This window comes from Erinaceus europaeus, chromosome 15 (assembly GCF_950295315.1).
Source record: "Erinaceus europaeus chromosome 15, mEriEur2.1, whole genome shotgun sequence".
NCBI classification, from domain to species: Eukaryota; Metazoa; Chordata; class Mammalia; order Eulipotyphla; family Erinaceidae; genus Erinaceus; species Erinaceus europaeus.
The window spans coordinates 18,463,074-18,488,440 of record NC_080176.1 but is presented as its reverse complement, the minus strand read 5'-3'; the positions used below and the strand labels follow the sequence as shown (position 1 = coordinate 18,488,440).

The 25,367-nt window shown below is 46.5% G+C and overlaps 1 protein-coding gene across 3 annotated transcripts; it reads right to left on the bottom strand.

The window, feature by feature from the left end:
• Positions 1-188: 188 nt before the first annotated feature.
• Positions 189-19,617, bottom strand: KCTD13 (potassium channel tetramerization domain containing 13). Of its 3 annotated transcripts, none has more exons than XM_007536165.3 (6): positions 19,191-19,615; positions 17,898-18,067; positions 3,922-4,011; positions 3,780-3,832; positions 2,962-3,157; positions 189-971 (listed from the first exon to the last, which is right to left on the bottom strand). In XM_007536165.3, the coding sequence occupies exons 1-6, from the start codon at positions 19,438-19,440 to the stop codon at positions 735-737; spliced, it is 996 nt and encodes a 331-aa protein (XP_007536227.1). In that variant the 5' UTR covers positions 19,441-19,615; the 3' UTR covers positions 189-734. The 3 variants fall into 3 exon arrangements, with proteins under 3 accessions (XP_007536227.1, XP_060029042.1, XP_060029041.1); XM_060173058.1 differs by having other exon boundaries at positions 786-994; positions 19,191-19,617; XM_060173059.1 differs by lacking the exon at positions 17,898-18,067 and having other exon boundaries at positions 19,210-19,616.
• Positions 19,618-25,367: the final 5,750 nt, after the last annotated feature.

The window sequence follows — 25,367 nt, the reverse complement described above, 5'->3', positions numbered from 1 at the left end:
TTTTCAGATAGGAAGCGACAGAGGGAGGGGTAGAGGCTTCACAGCATGAAGCTTCCTCTAGTTCTGTGAATATCAGGCCTGAACCCTGGTCACGCACGTGACAGAGCAGGTGCACCAGCCAAAGCTACCTTGCCAGTCCAGTCCCTCTCCCCCTTCCTCTCCCTGAGGACCAGCACCAGACCCTCAACTCAACTTTATTCAAATAATTTAATAGAAAATTAAAATAATAAATAATATGAAACAGGCGGAGAAGAGAGCTGGGCCAGGGCAGGCCCGAGCCCCCAGTAGTTAGGGAGGTTAGGGAGGTGGGAAGGTGGGTGGAGGCAAGTCACCCTGCACGACAGTGGGGAGGCGGCTCAGAACGTGGTGGGTGTTATTCGGGGCTGGCTTGACACTTTGGCATGTACGATGTACTAAAAAAAGAGGATGGGAATTCTAAATCATTTGAAACCAGCTGGTGAGGGAAGGTAGCAGGACAAGAATGGGGGTGAGAGAGCAAATGCGCAGGCCTCCTGAGGGCTCTGACTGTGCAGAATGAGGGGCTGGGCCGTACCGTGGTGTTAGCACTGAGGAGGGAATGAAAGAATGCAAGATAGCCAAAGTATATCATGCAGTAATGGGACAGGAGGCAGAACCTCGACTTGGCCAGCAAAGTCGGGGCAAAGGCTGGGAGAGGGAGGCAGAGGGGGACTTGGTCCCGGTGGCCGGAGGCCAGTAGGGAGGAAGGTCAAGCGTCAGTCCTTGAAGACAATCTGCTGGCCGTGGGGCCGCTCGTCATGGGTGATGTGGCGCCGGACGTGGATCCTGCGGACTCTGTGCTCCCGGTTCTCGTCATCCTCCCCTCGGCCTGCACCGCCACCGCCAGCTGCCCCCTCTGTGGCCTCCAGGAGGGCAAGATCTGGGCCCCGAGGGGTCTCGTAGATCAAGATGTTCAAGGTCTCCTCAAAGATTCGAGCCTCCGGGAATTCCACCTGCAAAAGGCCAGCGCTGCCCTCTGGCCCACCCCCAGTTCCCACCCCTGCTCCAGCTGTTCCCACACCAGCCCGGCTGTCCTCCTAGGTCTTGCAATCACAGGCTCTCTGGCCCACACTGTCCTTTCTACAGCCTCTTCACTCAAAAAAACCACACAGATACCTCAAGGCACAGCTCTCCTGCACAAAGGGCTAGCTGTTTTCTCTCACTGCTGTCAGGAACCTTAGTATAGTCTTTCATCTAAAAAACCAACTTAGTGGCCATACTGTGCTCAGTGGTGTTCTAGACACTGGGGAGATTGCAGTGAAGCTCCTGCCCACAGAAGCTTACCTTCTAAGGGGAGGAGGAAGACACATGTATTTACTTTTTTTTTTTAACCAGAGCACTGCTCAGCTCTAGTTTATGGTGGTGCTGGGGATTGAACCTGGGACCTTTGGTGCCTCGGGCATGAGAGTCACAGGCATTCAATGAGATAGAAACCTGTAAGGTGCTGTTATAGACAGCAGGGCAGGGAAAGGGATGGGCATGGTCCCGGAGCAGACTGTTACAACTTTAAAGATGGAATTCAGAGAAAGTCCCATGAATGTGACATTCAACCAGGGGTCAAAGAAGGGAAAGGGAGGGTGGAAGGGAGGGGTGTGTGTGGCTACAGAAAAAGCAGTTTGGGGAAAGGAATGGCAAACGAGGAGCCTCGGGTAGGAGGGCACTTTGTGTTTGTTGTCTGTAGCAGTGGGACCATGTATCCAGGCAGAGCAGGAAGGAGATAGGGAGACAGCATTGTGGTTCTCCAAAACTCATGTCTGAGGCTTTGAGGTTCCAGGTTCAATCCCCAGTACCACACAAACCAGAGCTGGTCAGTGCTCTGATCTCTTTTGCTGGATCTCTCTCATTAAATAAAGAAAATATTTAAAGAGAGAGCGAGAGTAGGAAGGGATGAAGTATAAAAATGTCTGGGCTTCCCTCCCTTCTCTAGTTCTACTTTTTTATTTTTTTTTTTTTAACAAAGCACTGGTAAGGACCAGAAAGAGGGCTGGCAAGTCACTCAGCATTGTGGTCACCTTGATTTCAAGCCTGGCACAGGCACAGCAGACAACAGACGCTCAAGATCTATCTGCTGTCGAGACTGCCAAGACAGGCCAAGACTTGGGAGCCATCAGCTCAGTGTGCTCTAAGAGGCTGAGGTTTTAAGCTCCTATTTTGAATTAGGGACCCTTCTGAGAAGCCAGCTTTAAAAAAGCTGTGGTTCAGGAGTCGGGTGGTAGTGCAGCGTGTTAAGCGCATATGGTGCGAAGTGCAAGGACCAGTGAAAGGATCCCAGTTCGAGCCCCCGGCTCCCCATCTGCAAGGGAGTCACTTCACAGGTGGTGAAGCAGGTCTGTCCTATCTAACAACGACATCAATAACAACAACAATAATATCTACAACAACAATAAAAAAATACAAGGGCAACAAAAGGGAAAATAGTAAATATAAAATTTTTTAAAAATTTAAAAAGCTGTGGTTCACCTTTCCCTCTCCCTATCTCTCCCTTCCCTCTCAATTTGTTCTACCAAAATAAATAAATATTTTAAAAAAACTTTTGATTCTTCTTATACAGACTCCAAAACTGTATATATACAGTATATATAACTAGAGTACTACTCAGTTTTGCTTATGATGGTGCTGAGGTTTGAACCTAGGACCTTTGGGGCCTCAGGCATGTAAGTCTGTTAGGCAAACTATTGTGCTGTTTTCCCCAGCCCCATTCATACTTTGTCAGGGGATCTCAGGCAGCCTTGGCCTAGGCTAGGAATCCCAGTCTAATCCACCCCCCTATTTCACAGGGAGAGAAATAGACTCGTGGATTCTACAACAGGTTACAGAGCTAAGACCTCCGGAACATGGAACTCTGGCTCCTGATTCCTGACTCCTAGTGGCGGGGCTCCCCCTGCCTGGCCCGCTGAGCTGCCTTGGTCTGGATCCAACCCAGACACCCCCCTCCCTGCTGACCTTGGTCTGCTTCTTCTCCGTGGCATAGACTATGGAGGTGCAGCACACCTCGGCGATTTTGCGGCCCTGCCCGTAGAAGGACCAGCAGCAGATCTCATCTCCCAGGACGTCCTTGAGGAAGAGCAGCCGCCCGTGGAAGCGCAGAGCCAGCTTATCAAACAGCTCAATGTTCTTTAGGAGGTTGTCGTCTGAAGTGCTGAGGACCAGGGGGACCAGAGGGGGCTCAGCACAGCCCCCTCCCGGCCCCTCCCAGCACTCTCCTACCCAGAAGCCCCCCCCCCCCCCACACACACACCCAAGGCCAGATGGGGCAGCAGTGTTTGCTGAGTGAACCCCGGTACAGTAGTGCAGGCTGCCCCGCCTGGCAGAATGGTTCTGCAAAAAAGGTTCTCATGCCTGAGGCTCCTAGAGCCCAGGGCTAATCCCCTGCACTGCAGTAAGCCAGACCTGAGCAGTGCTATGGTCTCTCCCCATAGCCACTGCCCCCAATAAAAATAAATGAGATGCATATTAAAAAATAAATAACATTTCAAATAGCTATGCTATATAGCAATCTGAGCACTTAGAGCAATGCCTGCTACAAGAGGAACACCAAGCAAATGACAGGTGCTATTATCGGTCAAGACCTCATCGGAACCCCAGCTTACTGATGCCAGAATGGAAGGTGAGGCTTGACAACAATGGGGCCCAAGTACCCAGAGGAGAAGTGGCAGAGCAGGAGTGTGCGGGCAGGTAGGCCCGCCCTGTGTGCCGGGAGCAGTGCCATTTGGGCCCTGGGACCCCACCTCAGCCCCTCCCGGCCCACACACGGTGGTCACCTGGTGTAGGAGTACTTGTTGTTACTCCGGTTATGTAGCAGCTTCACCACGGGCTGTCGGGGGGAGAGAGGATGCAGACAGCTGGGAGTCAGGCTGCAGGGAGAGGCCCCCACGTCCACCCTACAGGGCTCAGGGGCCTCACCTTAGAGGTGCTGGCCAGGAGCTGCTGCTCCTCCTGGGGAGATGTCACCGTGGGGATGAGGCACAGCGGGGACAGGTTTTCCCTTTTTTGCTGGAGAGGAAGCGGAAGGTGGTCAACAGCGTAACTGAAGATCCACCCCCCCACAACACACACATACACACACACACACACACACACACACACACACACACACACACACAGAGAGTCTTCAAGAGCTGTCTGTTGCCTTTGGAGGGAGTCCTTAAGGATCCATAAGGCTCAGCAGGATCCAAACTCTCTGATCCTGTCTGTCATTCTCCCCTGCCTGCTGCTGTCTTCATATTCATGCGGAGGATTAAATAAATAAAAGTAACGAGGGAGTTGGGCAGTAGCACAGCGGGTTAAGCGCACATGGCACAAAGCACAAGGACCAGCATAAGGATCTCCAGGTCAAGCCCCCAGTTCCCCCCACTTGCAGGGGAGTCACTTCATAAGTGGTGAAGCAGGTCTGCAGGTGTCTATCTTTCTCTCCCTCTCTCTGTTTTCCCCTTCTCTCTCCATTTCTCTCTGTCCTATCTAACAAAGATAACATCAACAATAATAACTACAACAACAATAAAAAACAAGGGCAACAAAAGGAAAAATAAATATTAAAAAAAATAACGAAAGAATATGGGAAAACTAAAGCAGGCTTTTACTTAGGTTATTATTGTTATATTTTTTTAAAGAGCCAAGAGGAGCGACTAACCTTACCAGTCACTAGGACATCTGACAAGGGGTCATCATGAAAGCAGTACGGTTTTACTGCAGAAGCAGAGAGACACATCCCCTGGCCCTCTGTTGTTCCCAAGGCTTAGACATGGTCTACACTAAGTTGTGAGTGCGGTGGGCTCCAAAGCTCAGGGCGTGTGGTCCTAAACTCCCTGAATAAAGCAGCTTCCTCCGCTTCTTCCTATTCACTTCCTTTCTCTTTCTTTTTTCTTCCTGGCTGATGGTGGTGTAGAGGGGTTGAACCTGGGATCATAGAGCCTCAGACATGAGTTTGTCTGCATAACCATTAGGTTATCTACCCCGCCCAATAGTTCACATTCTTCATGGTGTTTATGGCCTGTCTTCCCACCTAGGGAGCAAGGGCCTTGTATACAGGAGATGTTCAGTAAGTGACTGTGGAATAAATGAATGCATGTGTTTGGGTGGAATATTAGACTTAGGTTATTTCTGGTTGAAAGAAACAAAGGGATTTTGGCATAAAGATTAAGGAGACAGAGAAGGAATATTTCTCTCAACCAGAAAATCCAGATTTTTATTTTTTAGAACTCCCTATGACTTTTTTTCTATAGTATGGAAAAATTAGGCTAGGGAGATAGCACAGTGGTTATACAAACAACCTCTATACCTCCTGAGGAGCTGAGGTTCGGTCTCCAGCACCACCATAAGCCAGAGCCCATCAGTGTTCTGATAAAAAAATAAATAGAAACAATAAAAGAATATGGGAAAACTAAGGTGTACTTTGACTTAGGTAATTTTTTTAAATATTTTATTTATTTATTAATGAGAAACCTAGGAAGAGAGAGAAAGAGCCAGACATCACTCTGGTACATGTGTTGCCGGAAACTGAACTCAGGACCTCATGCTTGAGAGTCCGCTGCTTTATCCACTGCGCCACCTCCCGGACCACACTAACGTTATTTTTAAAAGAACCAAGAAGAGAGTCTGACCTTACCAGTCACTAGGACATCCGACAAGGGGTTATCATGAAAACAGTATGATTTTATTTCAGCAGCAGATGAAGCCAATGAATACAAGCAAGAGCTTGGAAACAGACTGGTGTGTATATGAGAACTGGTATTTATAAAGACGACATGACAAACCAGAGGAGAGAGCATGGGGAGTGTGTTGGTGCTAAAAACAGTCCCTAACATTCATCCAGTGGACACTCAATCACTAACTAGAAGGGACATATGCACCCCTATGTTCATAGCTGCATTATTCACAACAAAGAGTAGGAGCAGCCTACACGTCCATCAACAGATGAGTGGCTAAAAAAGCTGTAGGATAATTATTCCATGGAATACTACTCTGCAATAAAAAAAAGATGTGATTGTGTCCTTTGGGACAAAATGGATGGAACTGGAGGTGATTATGCTTATCAAAATAAATAAAGAGGGAGTCCAGCGGTAGCGCAGCGGGTTAAGTGCAGCAGGTTAAGTGCACGTGGCTCAAAGCACAAGGACCTGCGTAAGGATCCTGGTTCAAGCCCCAGGCTCCCTACCTGCAGGGGAGTTGCTTCACAAGCGGTGAAGCAGGTCTGCAGGTGTCTGTCTTTCTCTCCCCCTCTGTCTTCCCCTCCTCTCTCCATTTCTCTCTGTCCTATCCAACTACAATAACAACAATAGTAACTACAACAATAAAACAAGGGCAACAAAAGGGAAAATAAATAAATAAATAAATAGGACAACAAAAGGGAGTATGGATTCGTGGTACAGGCACCAAGCCCCAGCAATAACCCTGGAGGCAAAAAAAAAGAAAAAAATAAAATAAACAAATAAATAAAATAAAAAATAAGTAAATAAAGAGGTGAAAACTACAGAGGGTTTCACTCATATGTGGAATCTAGAGATTTGAACTTGCCAAAAACAAAAATCCAAACAGAACAGAAGCAAGCAAACTCTCTGTAAGACCTGTGAGAACTGTGGTGGTTCTCTTTGGGAGGTGGGAGGGTGAGGATACTGAACTCTGGTGGTGGGTGTGGTCTGGTATATACTGTAATCTTACAATCTTGTAACGAACTATTAATAACAAAAAATCATTTAAAAAAATGTCCCTAAGCATAGCAGCTAAAATCCCCAACAAAAATTTACAACCTCAGATTCTGTGGGTCAGAAACTCAGGAGTGGCTTCAGTAGGTGGTTTGGGCATGGAGTTCCCCAAGGGTGGTGACTAAGTCAGCAAGGGCTGCAACAGTCTAAGACATGGCAAGGGTTGGAGAAACCCTGTGCATAGGCTGGACTGTGTCTTCATCAGCATGGCGGCAAGCTCTCCTTGAGCAAATCATCTGAAAACTCAAGGTAGAGGCCTTGGTATCACTGTGGGAGAAAAGCCACACAAAGAAATGAGGATTTGGGGACAGCAGCCACTGGGGCTGACTCCAGAGTCTTCTTTCTGGTCCAGATAACAGTCCTTTCCACATGCAAAAAAAACTCAAGCTCTTTCAAGGACCCCCCAGAGTCTCATCCTGTTAAAGTGTCAGCCTGAAATACAGAATCTTGTCATCTAAGTCAGGTCCAGGAGAGGATGAGGCATCTTGGACATAGGTCCTTAACGACAGGTTCTTTAGCACATTTCTTCTTGATCTGAAGACTAAAGAGACAAGTTCTCTCTTCTACATCCCACATGCAACAGTGGGAACAGGCATTAAAATAACCTAGAGCCCCACTTCCCTAGAGCTCCACCCCACTAGGTAAAGGGACAGGCTGGGAGTATGGATCAACCTGTCAACGCCCATGTTCAGTGGGGAAGCAATTACAGAAACCAGACCTTCCACCTTCTACACCCCATAATGACCCTGGGTCTATACTCCCAGAGGGATAAACAATGGGAAAACTATCAGGGGAAGGGAATGGGATACGGAGTTCCGGTGGTGGGAATTGCATGGAGTTGTACCCCTCTCATCATATGGCTTTTGTCAATGTTTCCTTTTTATAATAAAAAATAAAATAAGATAACCTAGGGCACACTTGTTCAAAAAAGGGATGGAGCTGGGGGCAGGAAGCACACAGCAGTCACCAGCTCATAGCAATTCTGTAATACAACTGGCCAAAGGCCAGGCCTCTTTGATACCTGTCCTTGTCCAGGAATGGTTTTCCTGGCTCTGTCCTGGGTTAACTTTCCTTTTCTATAAGGCTCCATGTTGACAGCTCCAGGAGTTTCCTTAGCCTGATCCCTGACTCTTGGAGATCCAAAGCTTTCTTCTCCTCTTGTACTGTCTTCAACCCTTTTAGTCCAAGGGACCAAATGTAGGTCTGCCCAAGTTTGGTATCTTAGAAAACTTCATGAGTAGACCTTGGGCATCAGTTCATTAGCCAAACTCACACCTTCCAACCTCTGTGAGAAAAGCTCTTCTCCACTATGAGCTTGTGGTGAGATTATCTGGGGGCAACACCCTTAAATTCTTTGAAGTGTTATTATTTGAGTTGAATGGTTCTCTGATGCATCTTCTGGGACATATCTGAGGTATTAACAAAAGATTCTTACAATCAGTTTTATCTTTAGACCATGTTTTACTGAGAATGGCCTGTATTTAGTTTTGCCTGAAAGTCATTTGTTAATTTTAATTTCACTTATTATCTGGAAAGGCTGAGACATTTCTACTCCCTGCGTCGACTCTGGGAGTCAGCGTTGGTAACCTTCTAGCACTACATGATATCATCCCCTTCCCAGCACCGTCCAGTAACATTTTCCTCACTGGAGCCTCTTCAAAGGTCATCGGTGTCTATGAAAACACACAAACAAAAAACAAACAACAACAACAAAAAACTCTTAAAAAGCTCTTTAGGCTTTTGATAATCTGTTCCTCCAAGTCCTTTCAGTTTCTGCCAGCTTCCCAGTTCTAAAGTCACTCCCACATTGTAGGTTTTTGTTATGGTAGAACCCCGTTCCATAAACCATGTTTGTTATCTACTGCTGGGTAACAAATTGCTGAAAACTTGTCAGTTTAAAACGATGGGACATATTTATTATCTCACAGTTTGTGGGTCATGAACTTGAGGTTGGCTTAGGGAGGGGGGTCTTGGCCCAGGGTTTCTCATGAAGGTGAAATTCAGGGTCTGAAGAGATTTCTTGAACAGAAGTTCCCCCAGGCTGGCCTTCATGCGGCTATCTTCTCTTTCCCTCTGAAGCTGAAGTTCAGCTATTGGTCAGGGGTACAGTCATCTGAAGACTGGACAGGTCTCAGAGTCTACTTTTGAGTCTGTTGGCAGGAGGCTTCAGTTCTTCACCAAATAGGCTCTGCCCAGGAGCTGCCTGAGTATCCTCGCAAGGCAGCTGACTCCCCCAGAATAAGTCATCGGAAATAGAAACTGCCTGACTCCAATAAACAGCTTTAGAGATTACACATTATCATTCCTATAACATCGTATGGTTACGTGCGTCAGCACTATTCCGTGTGGGAGGGGACTAAACAAGAACCTGAAAAGAAGGAGGTAAGAATCCTGGAAGCCGGGAGTCGGGCTGTAGCTCAGCGGGTTAAGCGCAGGTGGCGCAAAGCACAAGGACCGGCATAAGGATACCAGTTCAAACCCCGGCTCCCCACCTGCAGGGGAGTCGCTTCACAGGCGGTGAAGCAGGTCTGCAGGTGTCTTTCTTTCTCTCCCCCTCTCTGTCTTCCCCTCCTCTCTCCGTTTCTCTCTGTCCTATCCAACAACGACGACAACAACAATAATAACTACAACAATAAAACAACAAGGGCAACAAAAGGGAATAAATAAATAAAATAAAAAAAGAAAAAAAAAGAATCCTGGAAGCCGTCTTGCCTACAGGTGCCACAGACAGTTTAAGCTAAAATATGCTAGTTCACTCTATCAACACACACACACACAAACACACAATTAAAGAGCCCTCTGTAACCCACACTTACAAAAATGAATTCCATTTAGATTAAAAGACTCATACAAGAGAGATGAAACTATAAAACTTATAAAAACTGGGCAGACAACCCCACCAATGTGTCCTGGAACCCCATTTCCCCAGAGCTCTGCCCCACTAGGGAAAGAGAGAGACAGACTGGGAGTATGGACCAGCCTGTCAATGCCCATGTTTAGCAGGGAAGCAATTATAGAAGCCAGACCTTCCACCTTCTACACCGCTTAATAACCCTGGGTCCGTACTCCCAGAGGGATAAAGAATAGGAAAGCTATCAGGGGAGGGGATGGGATACGGAGTTCTGGTGGTGGGAACTGTGTGGAGTCGTACCCCTCTTATCCTATGATCTTGTTAGTGTTTCCATTTTATAAGTAAAAATTAAAAAAAAAAAACTTGTAAAAACTGTAAGAAAAAAAGTTTCTTAAATAGGGCCCTAAAAGAATTATGTTATTATGCAAAAGAAACAAAGGAATATGACTATATTAAAAATATGCATTTCTCCAGCTGACAATACAACTCCAATTATTCTAACACCCTAGTGAAATGGTGATTAAAACAAGTATTACCAATTAGTGCATGGATAATAGGTAGTTGCCATTCACATAGTGCCCAAATACCATCACACTGATTCTCGTGTAGTTGGCAAGAAAAGAATGTAAATACAGGGGCCGGGGCAGTGGTACACCAGGTTGAGTGCACATGCTACCATGCACACAGACCTGGGTTCAAACTTCCGGTTCCCACCTGCAGGGGGAACACTTCATGAGCATTGAAATAGGCCTGCAATTCCTATCTACCTCACTATCTATCTATCTCCCTCTCCCCTATCAATTTCTCTCTTTTCTATCAAGTTAAAAAAGAAAAGGAAAGAAAAAAAGCGGGGGGAGAGCAACTGGGAGCAGACTTGTAGTGCAGGCATGGAGTTCCAGTGGCAATCCTGGTGGCAAAGGGAAAAAAAGAGCAAGAAGGGCAGGGTAGATAGCATACTGGTTATGCAAAGAGACTCTCATGCCTGAGGCTCCGAAGTCCCAGGTTCAATCCCCTGTACCACCATAAGCCAGAGCTGAGCAGTGCTCTGGTAAAAATTAATTAATTAACTAATTAATTGATTTAAAAAAAAGAGCAAGAAAGAAAAAGGAAATTTAACTACAGTGGAAGAATCACTGGACTGTGATTGGTGCCTGGCACCAATCCTGAGCATCCCTGATGGCGAATTCTATGAACAATATCATGGTACATCTCTCGTATAACACAACTTGAGCTCTGTAATATCACTAAAATGTATTCTAGCCATAATGCTTAATATTAGATCTTGAAATCTACTGTCTAGCTCATAAAAAAAAAAAATTCAGGGTAGGGTAGGCAACAAATCAAATGACACCATGAATAAACAGACAGGCAAATTTGGATAGTGGGTAATGGCGCGGGGCAACTGATGGTATCCAGAACAAGTCGGCATTCCGAGAAAAAAGGAACTGGGGTTGGAAGAGTCTTAAAAACCAGGATAACCAGGGCCTGTGTGGTGGCACACCTGGTTGAGTGCACATGGCACAACACACAAGGACCTGGGTTAGAGCCCCCAACCTCCACCTGCAAGGGAAAAGCTTAGCAAGTGGTGAATCAGGGCTGCAGGTGTCTCTCTGCCTCTCTATCTCCTCTTGGTTTCTGACGGTCTCTATCCAACAAATAAATAAAATAATAATAAAAAATAGAATAACCAAGCATAATGCAGATATAGATTGGGTCCTAGTTTAGATGAACCAGATACCAAAGACATTTCTGGAATAAACAGAAACACGAGAGGGACAGTGGCGGCGCACTGGGTTAAGCGCACATAATAAGTGTAAAGACCAGCGCAAGGATCCCAGTTTGAGCCTCCAACTCTCCACTTGCAGGGGGGTCGCTTCACAAGTAATGAGGCAGGTTTACAGGTGTCTATCTTTCTCTCTCCCTCTCTATCTTCCCCATCTCTCTTAATTTCTCTCTGTCCTATTCAAAAAATTTAAATAACAGCCAGAGGAGGAGTACTGCAGGTACCAAGCCCCAGCAATAACCCTGAAGGAAAAAAACAAAACAAAAACAGAAGCATGTAATGTCCTGAACAGAAGATAGAATTGTATTGACATGTCAGGATGGAAAATACTATATGTAAAAGGGGCAATTATTATTTTTTTAAATATTTATTCCCGTTACCCTTGTGGTTTTATTGTTGTAGTTATTGTTGTTGTCAATGTCGTTGTTGTTGGATAGGACAGAAAGAAATGGAGAGAGTAGGGGAAGACAGAGAGGGGGAGAGAAAGATAGACACCTGCAGACCTGCTTCACCGCTTGTGAAGCGACTCCCCTACAGGTGGGGAGCCAGGGGTCGAACCGGGATCCTTACTCCAGTCCTTGTGCTTCGTGCCACGTGCACTTAACCCGCTGCACTACCACTTGACTCCCAGGGGCAATTATTTACAGAACTCACCCAGCATCTGGTCTCACTTTGGTAAACACACACACACACACACGCACACACACGCACGCACGCACACGCAAACTTAAAGATATTTTTGTTTTTCTCTACTTTTGATTACTTGCGCTTTCTAAATTTTTCTAATACATATGCACTGTTTTAAAAATATGTGAAAAGTGGTCATTTGTGATGTCAAGTTGAAGGCTTTCTGCTCAACAGCCGATGTAACATTCCAAGAGAAAATACTGGCAACATCTACAACCGACTAGAAATGACTATCTGAAACACATCTTCTCACCTGGTCTCCTCATCGGGAACAGAAAACCCGGCATATCATTTGAGTAACTACTTTCTCAACCTTCCTGAGGATGGCAGGTAAACAGAGCCTTTCTAGGTGGAAAGGTTGTGTGAGGGTAGTATATGGCTTAATCTTCCCCCTTGGAACTAAAAATCAACTATGTAAGGCTCTCTTACAAAATGAAACAAGGAAAGGAAATAGGAAATCTTGCAGGGAAGGTGAATAGACAATTCACTGAGGGGGAAAACAAAGAGGCTAGTGAATGAGGGAAAAGATGCTCCATCTCATGAGTCCCCAGAGGCATGCAAATGAGGATGAGATCACTCCAGGCCAATCGGACTGGCAAGATGAGAAAGAAAGCTAGATGATGCCATGAGTTGGTCAGCAGGCGCAGGAGTGAGATCCCTCATGCACTGCTGAGCAGGGGTAGAAAGTGTTATAGCCAGTTAGTAACGGCACGAGACTTGCTGAAGTTCATTGATGTGTCTTTTGACCCAGCAATTCCACTCCCAGCTCTACAGTCACAAGAAAGCCCAGGCTCAGGAGCCACCTACAAGGGCATACACACAAGGACGCGCCCAGTGGTACTATTCGTGGGAGTAAGAAGTGGGAGGTAACTGAGACTCTAGCTTAGGAAAATGTATAAATAAATCATGGTGAATGCATGCCGCAGACTCCTGTGCAGTAGCTATTTAAGTGTAGAACTACACGTACTTACAGCAGCATAAATACATTTTTTTTTGGGGGGAAGGGCTGAATTAAGAAACAGAACACGATTCTTAGCTCGATGCCATTTATAGAATTTAAAACACAAACAGTATGTATACAAAACAATGCTTTAGCTTTTCAAGCATAATCCAAGCGTATGTATCAAACACTGCAATCAGGGGGATACTTATGGGGGAAAGGAAGTGGACAGAGAGCTGGGAAGGAAGGAAGGAAGGAAGGAAGGAAGGAAGGAAGGAAGGAAGGAAGGAAGGAAGGAAGGAGAGAGAAAAGATCTGCATAAACTGATGATGACTGAGTTCCACACACTGAGGAGGATGAAGAGGTCAGTTCTCTGGGCCCAAATGCTAAAAATAAAAACCTCCACATGAACTAGCCAACCCCAGCAGAGTGAGTACCGTGGAGATGGGAATAGTCTAAGGGAAACCTGGAAGGAGGGACTGGAGCAAAGAAAAAGCATCCATGCTGGGGAGACAGCTTAATGGTTATGTGAAAATGGTTATGCCCGAGGCACCAGAGTCCAGGCTTAATCCCCAGTACCCCCATAAAGCAGAGCTGAGCAAAACAAAATGAATGGGCCAGCTGATGGTGCACCTGGCTGAGCATGTACATTACAGTGCGCAAGGACCCCAGTTCAAGCCCCTGGTCCCCACCTGCAATGGGAAACCTTCACGAGTGGTGAAGCATTGCTACAGGGGTCTGTCTATCTCCTTCCCTCTTTATCTCTCCTCCCCTCCCAATTTCCCTCTGTCTCTATCAATAATAAATAAAGTATTAAATAAAAAACAAAATGAACAAAACACAACATGCTGAGGCCAGTGAAATAGCTCACTTGGGAGGGCACCGGCTTTACCATGTCATCAGCCCTGGGCACACCCAGGGGAAACTAAGGCACTGTGGAAAGTTTCTGTGCTGGGGGCCACATGGCAGCGCACCGGGTGAAGTGCACACAGTAGCACAAGGACCTGCACACGGATCCTGGTGGATTCTCAGTGCCAGCAGCGCCCCAGTCATAACCCTGGAAACAAAAATAACAAGAAGTTTCTGTGCTATGGTGTCTGTCTCGCTCTCTTTTTCTACCTGTACACTTCAGAGAGTCTGGAGTGGTAACACTCCAATGACGATGATGACGACGATGACGACAATAAATTAAATTAGTGGCACGTGGTGCAAAGCGCAAGGACCAGTCAGAATCCTGATTCAAGCCCCCAGCTCTCCACCTGCAGGGGAGTCCCTTCACAGGCGGTGAAGCAGGTCTGCAGGTGTCTCTCTTCCTCTCTATCTCCCCCATCTCTCTCAATTTCTCTCTGTCTCTATCCAATAATAAGTAAAGTTTAAAAAATAAAATAAAATGAGTGTAACCCAGGAGGTAGTACAGTGGATAAAGCACTGGGCTCTCAAGCATGAGGTCACAAGCTCAATCCCTGGCATCGTACGTGCCAGAGTGATGCTCTGCTTCCTGCACCCCTACCCCTTTGTTCTCTCCCTCTCTCATGAATAAATATTACAAAAAAAAAAAAAAAAACCAGCATTGCTCTGGGAGTCAGATAACCTGGCGTTGAATTTAAGCTCTGGTGCTCACTGCATCTTTGACCCTGGATGCGCCCTCCTTGCTCTGTGTCCCTCTTCATGCCAGATGGGCATCAGCTGTATATGCAGACGGACAGAGGAACTGTCCCTGGTGCAAAGTGGGTTTGAAATAACATTAAGTTTCATATATATACGGCCTGGGGAATGCTGCGGTGGCTAGAGCACTGGATTTAAATCATAAGGTCCTAAATTCCATCCCCAGCCCCGCAGGTGCCAGTGTGATGTTCTGGTCCTCTCTCCTCCCTTCTCTCTTGTGTTAATAAATATACCTTAAAACAAACAAAGCAGTGGTCTGGGAGGTGGCGCAGTGATAAAGCATCAGACTCTCAAGCATGAGGTCCCGAGTTTGATCCCTGGCAGCACATGTGCCAGAGTGATGTCTGGTTCTTCCTCTCTCCTCCTATCATTCTCATAAATAAGTAAAATTAAAAAGAAAGAAAGAAAGAAAAGAAAAAGAAAGTTCATGTCAGAGAGGTAGGGTTTAAAAAAAAAAAACTAGAGAGCAGAAATGCCTCCAAGATTGCCTAGTTCTATGCTTCTCAAACAGCAAAATTTAATGGGTCTCAAGTAATCATAAAAAGGAAGAAAACATCAGTCTAGGAGGTGGTGCAGTGAATAAAGTGTTGGACCCTCAAATAGAAGGTCCTGAGTTTGATCCCTGGGAACACATCTCTCCTCGTTAATAAATATCTTTAAAATTGTATTTCTTACATGAGGCAGAGAGGAGAGAAAGGGAAGCCAAAGCATCATTCTGGTGCACGTAATGCTGGGGGCTGAGCCAGGAACCTCAGATATGCAAGTCCAACACTCTACCAACTGAGTATTTCCCCAGCCACATTAATGAAAACCAAAACCAGAATATATCAGTGTATTTCACTAAAGCTATTGCTGTATGAAATCTTGAATCATTTCTTTTAATTATGTATGAGATGGAGAGGGAGAGAAGGAACCAGAGCATGACCCTGGTGTATGCAGTACCGCAAATGGAAGCCAGGACTTCTACTCAAGACATACTGAACTCTAGTGCCGTGCCACCTCTCAGGCTGCTTTCAATTGTTTTAAATTTGACTACTACTTTTTAATTAAGTAAAAGGTCAGAGCACTACTGTGGCATATTTGGTCCTGAGACTGAACAAAGGCTTTAGCTTTGCAAAAACATGTACTCTACCTGCTGGCCAGCTCCTCAGCATGTGTGAGCGTGTGTGTGTGTGTGTGTGTGTGTGTGTGTGTGTGTGTGTGTGTGTGTGTGTGTGTGTGTGTATACACTTGTTGTCCTTGTTTGTGTGTGGTGCTGGGGATCAAAGCCAGACCCTAACATGCAAAGCCAAGTACTCTACTGTGGGTCACCTGCTAGACCCCAAAATTCTTACTTCAGTTATATATATGTGAGTATATAAGATGCATTCCCCACCTCCATGGGATACAGCCAAACAATCTGAAAAAATATGGGTGTATCTCAAAGAAATTCTGTGCTCCCCCCCCCCAATATTTTATTTACTAATGAGAAAGATAGGAGGAGAGAGAGAAAGAACCAGAAATCACTCTGGTACATGTGCTGCCAGAGACTGAACTTGGGACCTCCTGCTTGAGAGTCCAATGATTTATCCAATGCGCCATCTACCCGACCACGAATTCTGTGCTTTTTCAATTTGAACAGCCAAGTATTTCTCAAAATAATAATGTTGCTCATAGTTGCCATTTTTAATAGAAAAAAGTAGAACCAAATCTTTTTAATAGAACCAAAAAGTAAACTCTTAGACATTTCTACTAGCACTGTATCATAAAAGAAAGGACATTTCTAACACTAAGAAAACCAGAACAGAATAAAAGGCTTTATGTTACACTTACTACATTGTACCGATTTCCTGTGATTTTCTGTTTTCAATTCTTTTAGAAAATAAGGACAGAAAGTCAGAGGTAGAAACTGATTCACCCAAGGCTACTCAGCTCTAGCAAAGGTGCGACTCAGACTGCACGTCCCAGCTATGTTTTCCAAGCTCTTCTCACAACCCTAAGAAATGCACAAAACAGCGCAAGGGCCGGCGTAAGGATCCCAGTTCAAGGTCCTGGCTCCCCACCTGCAGGAGAGTTGCTTCACAGGCGGTGAAGCAGGTCTGCAGGTGTCTATCTTTCTCTCTCCCTGTCTTCCCCTCCTCTCTCCATTTCTCTCTATCCTATCCAACAACAATGACATCAATAATAACAATAATAATAACTACAACAATAAAACAAGGCCAACAAAAGGGAATAAATAATTTTTAAAAATGCACAAAACAAGGGGCCAGGCAGTGGCACACCCAGAGTGTACATATTACCTACCACACACAAGGCCTCAGTTTCAAACCCCTGGTTCCCACCTGTAGGGGAGAAGCTTCACTAGTGGTGAAGCAGTGCTGCAGGTATCTCTGTCTCCCCTTCCTTTTCAATTTTTGTCTTTATTTATTTAATGCACAGAAGGTAGCCAAGCAAGGGGCGCTCTGGAAACCCCTGTGGTAAAGCACTGCTTCCCATGACAGGCTGTGACAACTGGAGGTCGTTATCCCCCACTTTAAACTGAGATATATATACATATATTTGTTTGTTTGTTTGTTTTTGTTCCTGCTGACACACGACAGTTATTTAGGATTCCTGAGCAAGGGGGAGAATAGATCTGAATCCTGTCTTTGAGGATGGTTATTTCAAGGTGGTATTCTTTTTTTTTAAAAAAAATATTTATTTTATTTATTTATTCCCTTTTGTTGCCCTTGTTGTTTTATTGTTGTAGTTATTTTATTGTTGTCGTTGTTGGCTAGGACAGAGAGAAATGGAGAGGAGGGGAAGACAGAGAGGAGGAGAGAAAGCTAGACACCTGCAGACCTGCTTCACCGCTTGTGAAGCGACTCCCCTGCAGGTGGGGAGCCGGGGTTTGAACCGGGATCCTTATGCCAGTCCTTGTGCTTTGCGCCACCTGTGCTTAACCCGCTGCGCTACAGCCCGACTCCCTCAAGGCGGTATTCTAACAGCAACAACAGCTCAGCGTGAACCAACAGTAAGGAGAGTGCCAATGTGATGGTCTTGGCATAAGCAGAAATGGAGCCCCAGCCAGGGGCCACAGGGGTTTCGAGGACAGTACCTGCAAGTTTTCCTGGGCCACTGCTACTCAGAGCCAGGCCAGTGAAAGCAGCTCCAGCCAGTGTCCTGGGCAGAATACATTAGATAGGTAGGGAGGCAGACAGACAGACAGACAAATGTCCTCATAGCTATGCCCTTGGACAGGTCTCCCAGGGCCACAGGAAGAGGGGCCCTCACCTGCAGTGCCAGCTGGCAATCCTCAACCAGGCCCTGTACCAGGTAGTAGCGTGCTTCCCCCAGCAGCTCTCCCAGCTCTCTGGCGTTGTCAGGCAGGGGCACCGACCCGTCCCGCAGGTAGTTGAGAATGGTACTAAAGTGACGGCCGCTCCGGTCAATCAGCACCCAGCCTGGCGGGGAGGTGTGCAGTTAGGAGGAAGGATCGCTTTGCTGGAAGGAGCAGGGAGTGGGGGGGGGGGGTGGTGCTGAGATGGTGGTGATGCTACTATGTTTTAGTGATTTCAGAGCGACAATGACATCTGAACACAATCTCTAGCATATCCAAAAACAATCCCTTTAAAACAAATACTACTAGTGAGTCCTCTTTTTCTAACATTCATTTATCCCCTTTTGTTGCCCTTGTTGTTGTTGTACTGTTGTAGTTATTATTGTTGTCGTTGTTGCATAAGACAGAGAGAAATGGAGAGGGGAGGGGAAGACAGTGAGAGGGAGAGAAAGGTAAGACACCTACAGACCTGCTTCACCGCCTGTGAAGCGGCTCCCGTGCAAGTGGGGACCGGAGGGCTCGAACCCGGATCCTTCCGCCAGTCCTTGCGCTTTGTGCCACCTGCGCTTAATTCCCCTAGGGAGTTCTTCTACAGAACCCTTTTGAATATAACCAGCCAAAGAATTGCCTCTCACATCTGTTCTACTTTGAGACGGGTTCTCACTATGAGTGGTCTTACAGGTGATCCCATCAACAAACCCCTAACTTCTTGTGTGTGTGTGTGTGTGTGATCTGACCATCCTATTAAATGAAAATGTCTACCCCACTCTCCAGATCATTAACACTTTGAACTTTCCTATCAGGTTAACCACAGCCTTATTTATCTGCAATCGCCTCTTGCTATGATTACTGCAAATCCCTCTCCTCTTGCCCCAACTAAAATAATAATAATAAACACAGGCTGGAAAGATAGCATAATGGTTATGCGAAAGACCTTCAGAATGTTTGAGGCACCAAAGGTTTCAGGTTCAATCCCCAGCACCACCATAAGGGAGAGCTGAGCAGTGCCCTGGTTAAAACTGAACAGAGGCTGGTGGGTGGCACATCCCCATGTGCAAGGGTCCCGGTTCCCACCTGCAGGGGGTTCCGCTTCACTAGTGGTGAGGCCGGTCTGCAGGTGTCTTTCTCTCTCCATCTCTAGCTCCCATCTCCCCCTTTCCACTCAATTTCTCTGTCCTCTCGAATAAAATCAGTATGGAGAATAAGATCATTTCTAACAAGTACACTCCGTAAGGCTGCTCGTGTACCTCCCGCGTCCGTCAGCACCTCTGCGCGCCCGCTGAACATGGCCTTGAGCAGCGTGTCCTGCGCCGTGAGCGTGCGCAGCGTGGTGTAGTGCAGCGAGCCGCCCACGTTCAGCTTCACGTACTTGCTGTTGGGGGTCAGCGGCCGCAGCCCGGGGGCGCCGGGGCCCGGCTCCAGCCCCGGGGGCTTGGGCACCTCCAGGGCCGGGGCCTCCGCCGCCGCCGCCGCCGGGCCCGAGGCCTCAGCCGACATGCCCGGTGGTGGCAGCGGGCGGCAATGGGAGGGATCGCTCCCCGCCCCCCGGCCGCTCCCAGAGACCCCGGGGCCGAAGCTTTAGGGCCAGACCCTGCGGCCGCCCGCCCACACTCCGCTACTCCGCGCCACAGACGCTGAGCGCCATCACGCCGACAGCGCCAGTTAGCTGGCGAGCACTGCGCACGCGCATCGTGGCTCCGCCCGCCGACCTGTCGGAGGCTGGCGCATGCGCTTTGGCTTTCGGTGCCCTGGAGTCGCACTGCACCAAGCGCGGCGGGGCTGGGGACCTCACAGCGCAGGAGGAGCCGCGGGCGCTTTGTGCGGGTGGCCGCGGAGGGCTCCGCAGCGCCGTCGGGCTCTGCTCTCAGACTGCTTCACTGGCACTTGGGGAGAGGCAGGGGGCCGACAACTGGAGGTTCCTGCCTCACGGCCCCCATGCACTTGGTTGACCCAAGGGGTCTGGGGCCAGAGCACAGGGGGAGACTCTTTATTGTAATAGTTATTATTGGTGTTGTTGTTGGAGGGGAAGACAGAGAGAGGGGAAGAAAGACACCTGCAGACCTGCTTCACCGCCTGTGAAGCAATTCCCTTGCAGGTGGGGAGCCAGGGGCTCGAACCGGGATTCTTAAGCCTGTCCTTGCGCTTTGCGCCACCTGTGCTTAACCCGTTGTGCTGCCACCTGACTCCCTACACTGTGGGTCTAATCATGCCTCCTCCCAGAAGTTTTCCATGACCCTGCTGTCCACAGAAGCTGTTCCTTTCTCTCTCTCTCTCTCTCTCTCTCTCTGTACTATCCAACAATAATGATAAACAACAAGGGCAACAAAAGGGAAAAAATAGCCTCCAGGAGCAGTGGATTCATAGTGCAGGCACTGAGCCCCAGCAATAACCCTGGAGACAAAAAACAAAAAAAATCAGTTAATGCAATGTGACATTAGTAGACAACAAATCATCTCAATAGATGCAGAAACATTGAGTAATATAGTTCACAATTCAACTTTTTAAAAAAATTATATTTATTTTCCCTTTTGTAGCCCTCGGTTCAAGGAGCTAGAACCTGGTACTTGGATAGTGCACTGCTTTGCCACATCCAAGACCTAGGTTCAAGCCCAGCTGCCACCACATTGAAGGAAGCTTCTACAAAAAGGACCTTCAACAGATTACTCAAACAACAAAACTCCAAGTGGCTTTTCCTTGGATTCAAAATCCCCAGCTATAAAGACATGTATCAGGTGGGTGGAGACAGCATAATGGTTCTACAAAAGACTTTCATGTCTGAGGCTCCAAAGGTTTCGGATTCTGTCTGGGGCCATCCCCAGGACGTTATTAGGGTATCCTGAAAGGTGAGAGGCGTCGGCGAGAATGAGATGAGAGACCTGTCAACTGCTTCAAGAGCAGGAGAGAGGCACCTCTGCCGTGCTCAGGCAGAACTTTATTTTATAGTCTCATAAGGCTCAGATCATTAAAACAAAAATCACCAAGGCTTTGGTCACTAATATATAAATCACCAAGGCTTTGATTATTAACACAAAAGTCACCAAAGCTTTGCTTATTAAAACAAAAATCACCCAGTAAGAACAGCACAGGTAGGGAACACCTCCTACTTTATGGAACATTTACATTCCAGGGGCACATTTCTCCCTAGAGATCACATCACAGTTTCTATGTCTTTTGTTATTCCTGTGTCTGTGTGCTAGGCAGATGTCCTGTTGATTAAGATTAATATCCTACCTGTATGTTTATGCCATCCTCTTGTCCCTATGCCTCAGAAGCCGTGGTTCATAGAAAGTTCAAGCTTTTTATGTTTTTAGGGGCCTTAAACAAATTGAGTAGCCCGTTTTTCATAAATTCTGTTCCATTGTTTGATCAAGGAGTTTTGTTTCGTTCCTTACTGAGAAGGCACCAAGGTGGTGCTGACCTGGCAAGCCTCTCCATAAAGTTCAGCTCTCTAGCTGGAATCCATCTTCTGTGTGTGCTCACTGTGTGACCTAGGTTCTCGTGCACTATTCCTGCATAAGGAGGTGGGAGCATAGTGGTGGGTGGTAGATTAAAAGGCCCATTGTATCTAGGCAGGTCCCATAACTTTTATTTATTAATGATGCTATGGAAGGTGGCCCCTCCACTGTGGGAAGCACCAATCTTTCTCTATATTTTAGGGGGAATACTAAAAGAATTGGGGTAGGTAAAGGGGAAAACATTTCTTCCTCTTGGAGTCTCCTGAAAAATTCTGTAGGACTGATATTGCTTGTTCCATTCTGATCAATCTCACAGAGTGCAGTGCAGGTTTTATCATTACTTTTGTGATTGGTCAGGCTCTGATCCTGGCCATATGCAAATATTATTAAGACCACACAGAGCTTAATCCCAAGCCCTGTACATGGCAGAAGGTAAGATGGTTTCAGTTTGGCCTGGAGAGTCCAGCTGTGCCGAACTTCCTGCGAAACTAGTACTGTGTCAAGCAGCTCACATGGCGGCGCCTGAGCCAGGGTTCAATTCCCAGCACCGACATAAGTGAGAGCTGAACATTTTCTGATTAAAAATAAAAGCAATTTCTTCTGAGTCCTGAGCACCCAGTTTACCAAGGCACCTTAAACTGAGACATCTTTCCAGTTCTCCAGTAACTGCTGGTTCTGGCAGCTTCTTTCCTAGATGCTGTAATAAGATGCCAACTACACACATGAAGAAATGAACAGCCATGGAAGACAACTGGAGACAGTTACAGTTTGGGTTCTGTAACTTTTGTTTACCTAGTAACACCTAGTAATTGGGCCTGTTACTGTCTTTAAGACTTTCTTCAACTAATGATACACTGTCTTTCTTTCCTTCTTTTGGGAGGGGTTGGCTTTTCTTCTTCTTTTTTTGTGTATTTTTTTAACTTTTAAAAATTTGTTTATTTATTTATTTACTTATTTTGCCTCCAGGGTTATTGCTGGGGCTCAGTGCCTGCACCAAGAACCCACTGCTCCTGGAGGCTATTTTTCCCCTTCTGTTGCCCTTGTTGTTTTATAGTTGTTGTTGTGATTGTCGTTGTCATTGCTGTCATTGTTGTTGGACAGGACAGAGAGAAACTGAGAGAGGAAGGAAAGACAGAGGGGGGAGAGAAAGACACTTGCAGACCTACTTCACTGCTTGTGAAGTGACCACCCCCCCGCAGGTGGGGAGCCAGGGGTTTAAACAGGGATCTTTAAGCTGGTCCTTGCGCTTTGCGCCATGTGCACTACCGCCCAACCTCATTTTTTTTTTTGTCTTTCTTACCACCAGAGTCATAGCTGAGGTTTGATACATACATGATGAATCCACCATACTTTATAGCCTTTATTTCCCCCTTTGATAGAGACAGAGAAATTGAAAGGGAAGAGAGGGAGAGAGGAAGAGAGAAACCTACAGTACTGCTCCTCTGCACATGAAGCTTCCTCCCCGCAGTTGGCAACTGGGGGCTTGAACCTGGGTTATCGCACACGATTATGTGTGCATTCTGTCAGCTATGCCACTGCCTGGCCCTCCCCCTAAATTTTCTTAACGTGATCACCCTTCGATTTTGCCTGTTACTTCTGCCTATCTGTGAATCTCTTTCACTGTTTAATATGCTGACACATAGTTCTTAGCTTAGCTATTGCTTATTTAACTGCTTCCTGGACCTGCTGCCTCCATATGCTTTTCCCTTGTTGCAAAATGTAATAGGTTCAAACACTTCAGTGGCTCGGAGGTGGCGTCAAGGCTAGAGCACTGAACTTATAAGCGTGAGTTCCTGAGTTTGATCCCCAGCCTCAAATGTACTCAAGTGATGCTCTGATGCTCTCTGTCATATCATAAATAAATAGAACAAAATTAAAAGCACTTCAGGAGGTGGAGTTCCTTCTGCAAGTTCTGTCTGTGACCTAGTTTTCCTAACGGACTTGATTGCAAAGGCTGGTCTTACAAAAATTGGACCGGAGCACAATGCTGCTTCTGAGGTCACTGTAACCCTGCAATAAAGCCCTTGGTGACTAAGGAAGAATGTGCAGGCTAATCCTTGTTACAGTGGTCATATTCTCTTCTACTCCAAGCCACTCGCAGGAACTGTGTGGCTCCACTCGAGCAATCTGTCCAGCCAAGAGTCCCCAAATTGGCTGCTCTTATTGTGATAAATTATATTTGTGTTCCCAGTACAATTTGTGCCCCTGTCCTTTTTCTTTTGTTTTTGTTTTTCTTCTCTGAAGAGAGCAATGCTCCATTCTGGTTTGTGGTGGTGCTGGGGATTGAACCTAGGATCTCAGAGCTTCAGGCATGAAAGTCCTTTCGCATAACCACTATGCTATCACCCTAACCCTTCCGCCTCCACCTCCTCCTCTTTTATTTTTATTATCTTTATTTATTGGATAGAGACAGCCAGAAATCAAGAGGGAGGGGTGATAGAGAGGGAGAGAGACAGAGAGACACCTGCAGCACTGCTTCACCACTTCCAAAGCTTTCCCCCTGCAGGTGGGGTCGGGGGCTCGAACCCAGGTCCTTGCACATTGTATCATGTCTGCTTAACCAGGTGTGCCACCACCCGGCCTCTTCCTCCTCCTTTTTTAAAGATCCTTTTTTTCAGTGGGTTAAGTGCAGGTGGCACAAAGCTCAAGGACCGGCATAAGGATCCCGGTTCGAGCCCTTGGCTCCCCACCTGCAGGGAAGTCGCTTTACAAGCGGTGCAGCAGGTCTGCAGGTGTCTGTCCTTCTCTCCCCTCTCTGTCTTCCCCTCCTCTCTCCATTTCTCTCTGTTCTATCCAACAACGATGACATCAATAACAACAACAATAATAATTACAATAACAATAATGGAAAAAACAAGGGTAACAAAAAGGGGATAAATAAATATAAAAAATAAATAAAGATTATTTTTTTAGAAGTTTGTTTTTTAAACTTTTACTTAATGGATAGAAACAGAGAGAAAATGAGAGTGGAGGGAAGCTAGAGAGGGAAAGAGACAGTCACCTGTAGCCCTGCTTCACCACTCATGAAGCTTTACCCCTACTGGTGGGGACCAGAGGCTTGAACCCAGGTCCTTGTGCATTGTGATGTATACACTTAACCAGGTGCACCACTACCTGGCCCAACTCTCTCCCTCTCTCTCTTTCTCTCTCTCTCTTTATTTATTTACTTATTGAGAGGGGGAAGGAGAAGGAAACAGGAGGAGGAGAATGAGGAAGAAGAGAAGGAGGAGAAGAATGAGGAAGGAGAGAGGAAGGAGGAGGAGGAACCAGAGCATCACACTGGCATATATGATGCTGGGGATCAGACTCAGGACCTCATACCTGATAGTCCAAGGCTTTCTCCACAGTGCCACCTCCAGGGCAACAGAGAGGTCTACTTCTTAAGTTTGACATCAGGTTTTTTTGTTAGTTTGGTTTTTTTGTTTTGTTTTTGTCTCCAAAGTTATCGCTGGGGCCGGGTGCCTGCACTACAAATGCGCTGCTCCTGGAGGCATCTTGCAGACATGCTTCACTGCTTGTGAAACGACTGCCCTGCAGGTGGGGGGGGGGGCTGGTTGCTCAAACTAGGGTCCTTGTGTGAGTCCTTGCTCTTCGCATTATGTGCACTTAACCTAATGCATTACTGCCCGGCTCCCTGAACATCAGATTTTATCTGTGCACTGAATGCTAATTTACTCTGCAGAATAAGGCAATTGCTGGTGTCTTTCAAATTGCTTAAACTATCACCTCTCCAGAGGATGGAGGTTTTCCTAAGAGTAATATTCAGAAATATCCAACTCAAGGCAAGAATGAGCTACTCAGAAAGACCCCCGAGAAGTGGTAACCTACTACCTTATTCTGAGCATCTTGTGAACTACACCCACAGTAAACACAATACAACCTGAAGAATGATCCAGAACACAGGCCTGAGGAGCTAACATAATGGTTATACAAGAAACTTTTGTGCCTGAAGCTCTGAAGTACCAGGTT

Coding starts and splice junctions, on each gene's coding strand:
- KCTD13 (XM_007536165.3), bottom strand. CDS start 19,440: ATGTCGGCTGAGGCCTCGGGCCCGGCGGCGGCGGCGGCGGAGGCCCCG. Junction 4,012..17,897: donor ATTGCCAGCTGGCACTGCAG/GTGAGGGCCCCT, acceptor CTTCCTCTCCAG/CAAAAAAGGGAAAACCTGTC. Junction 972..2,961: donor CGGAGAAGAAGCAGACCAAG/GTCAGCAGGGAG, acceptor GGCCTTTTGCAG/GTGGAATTCCCGGAGGCTCG.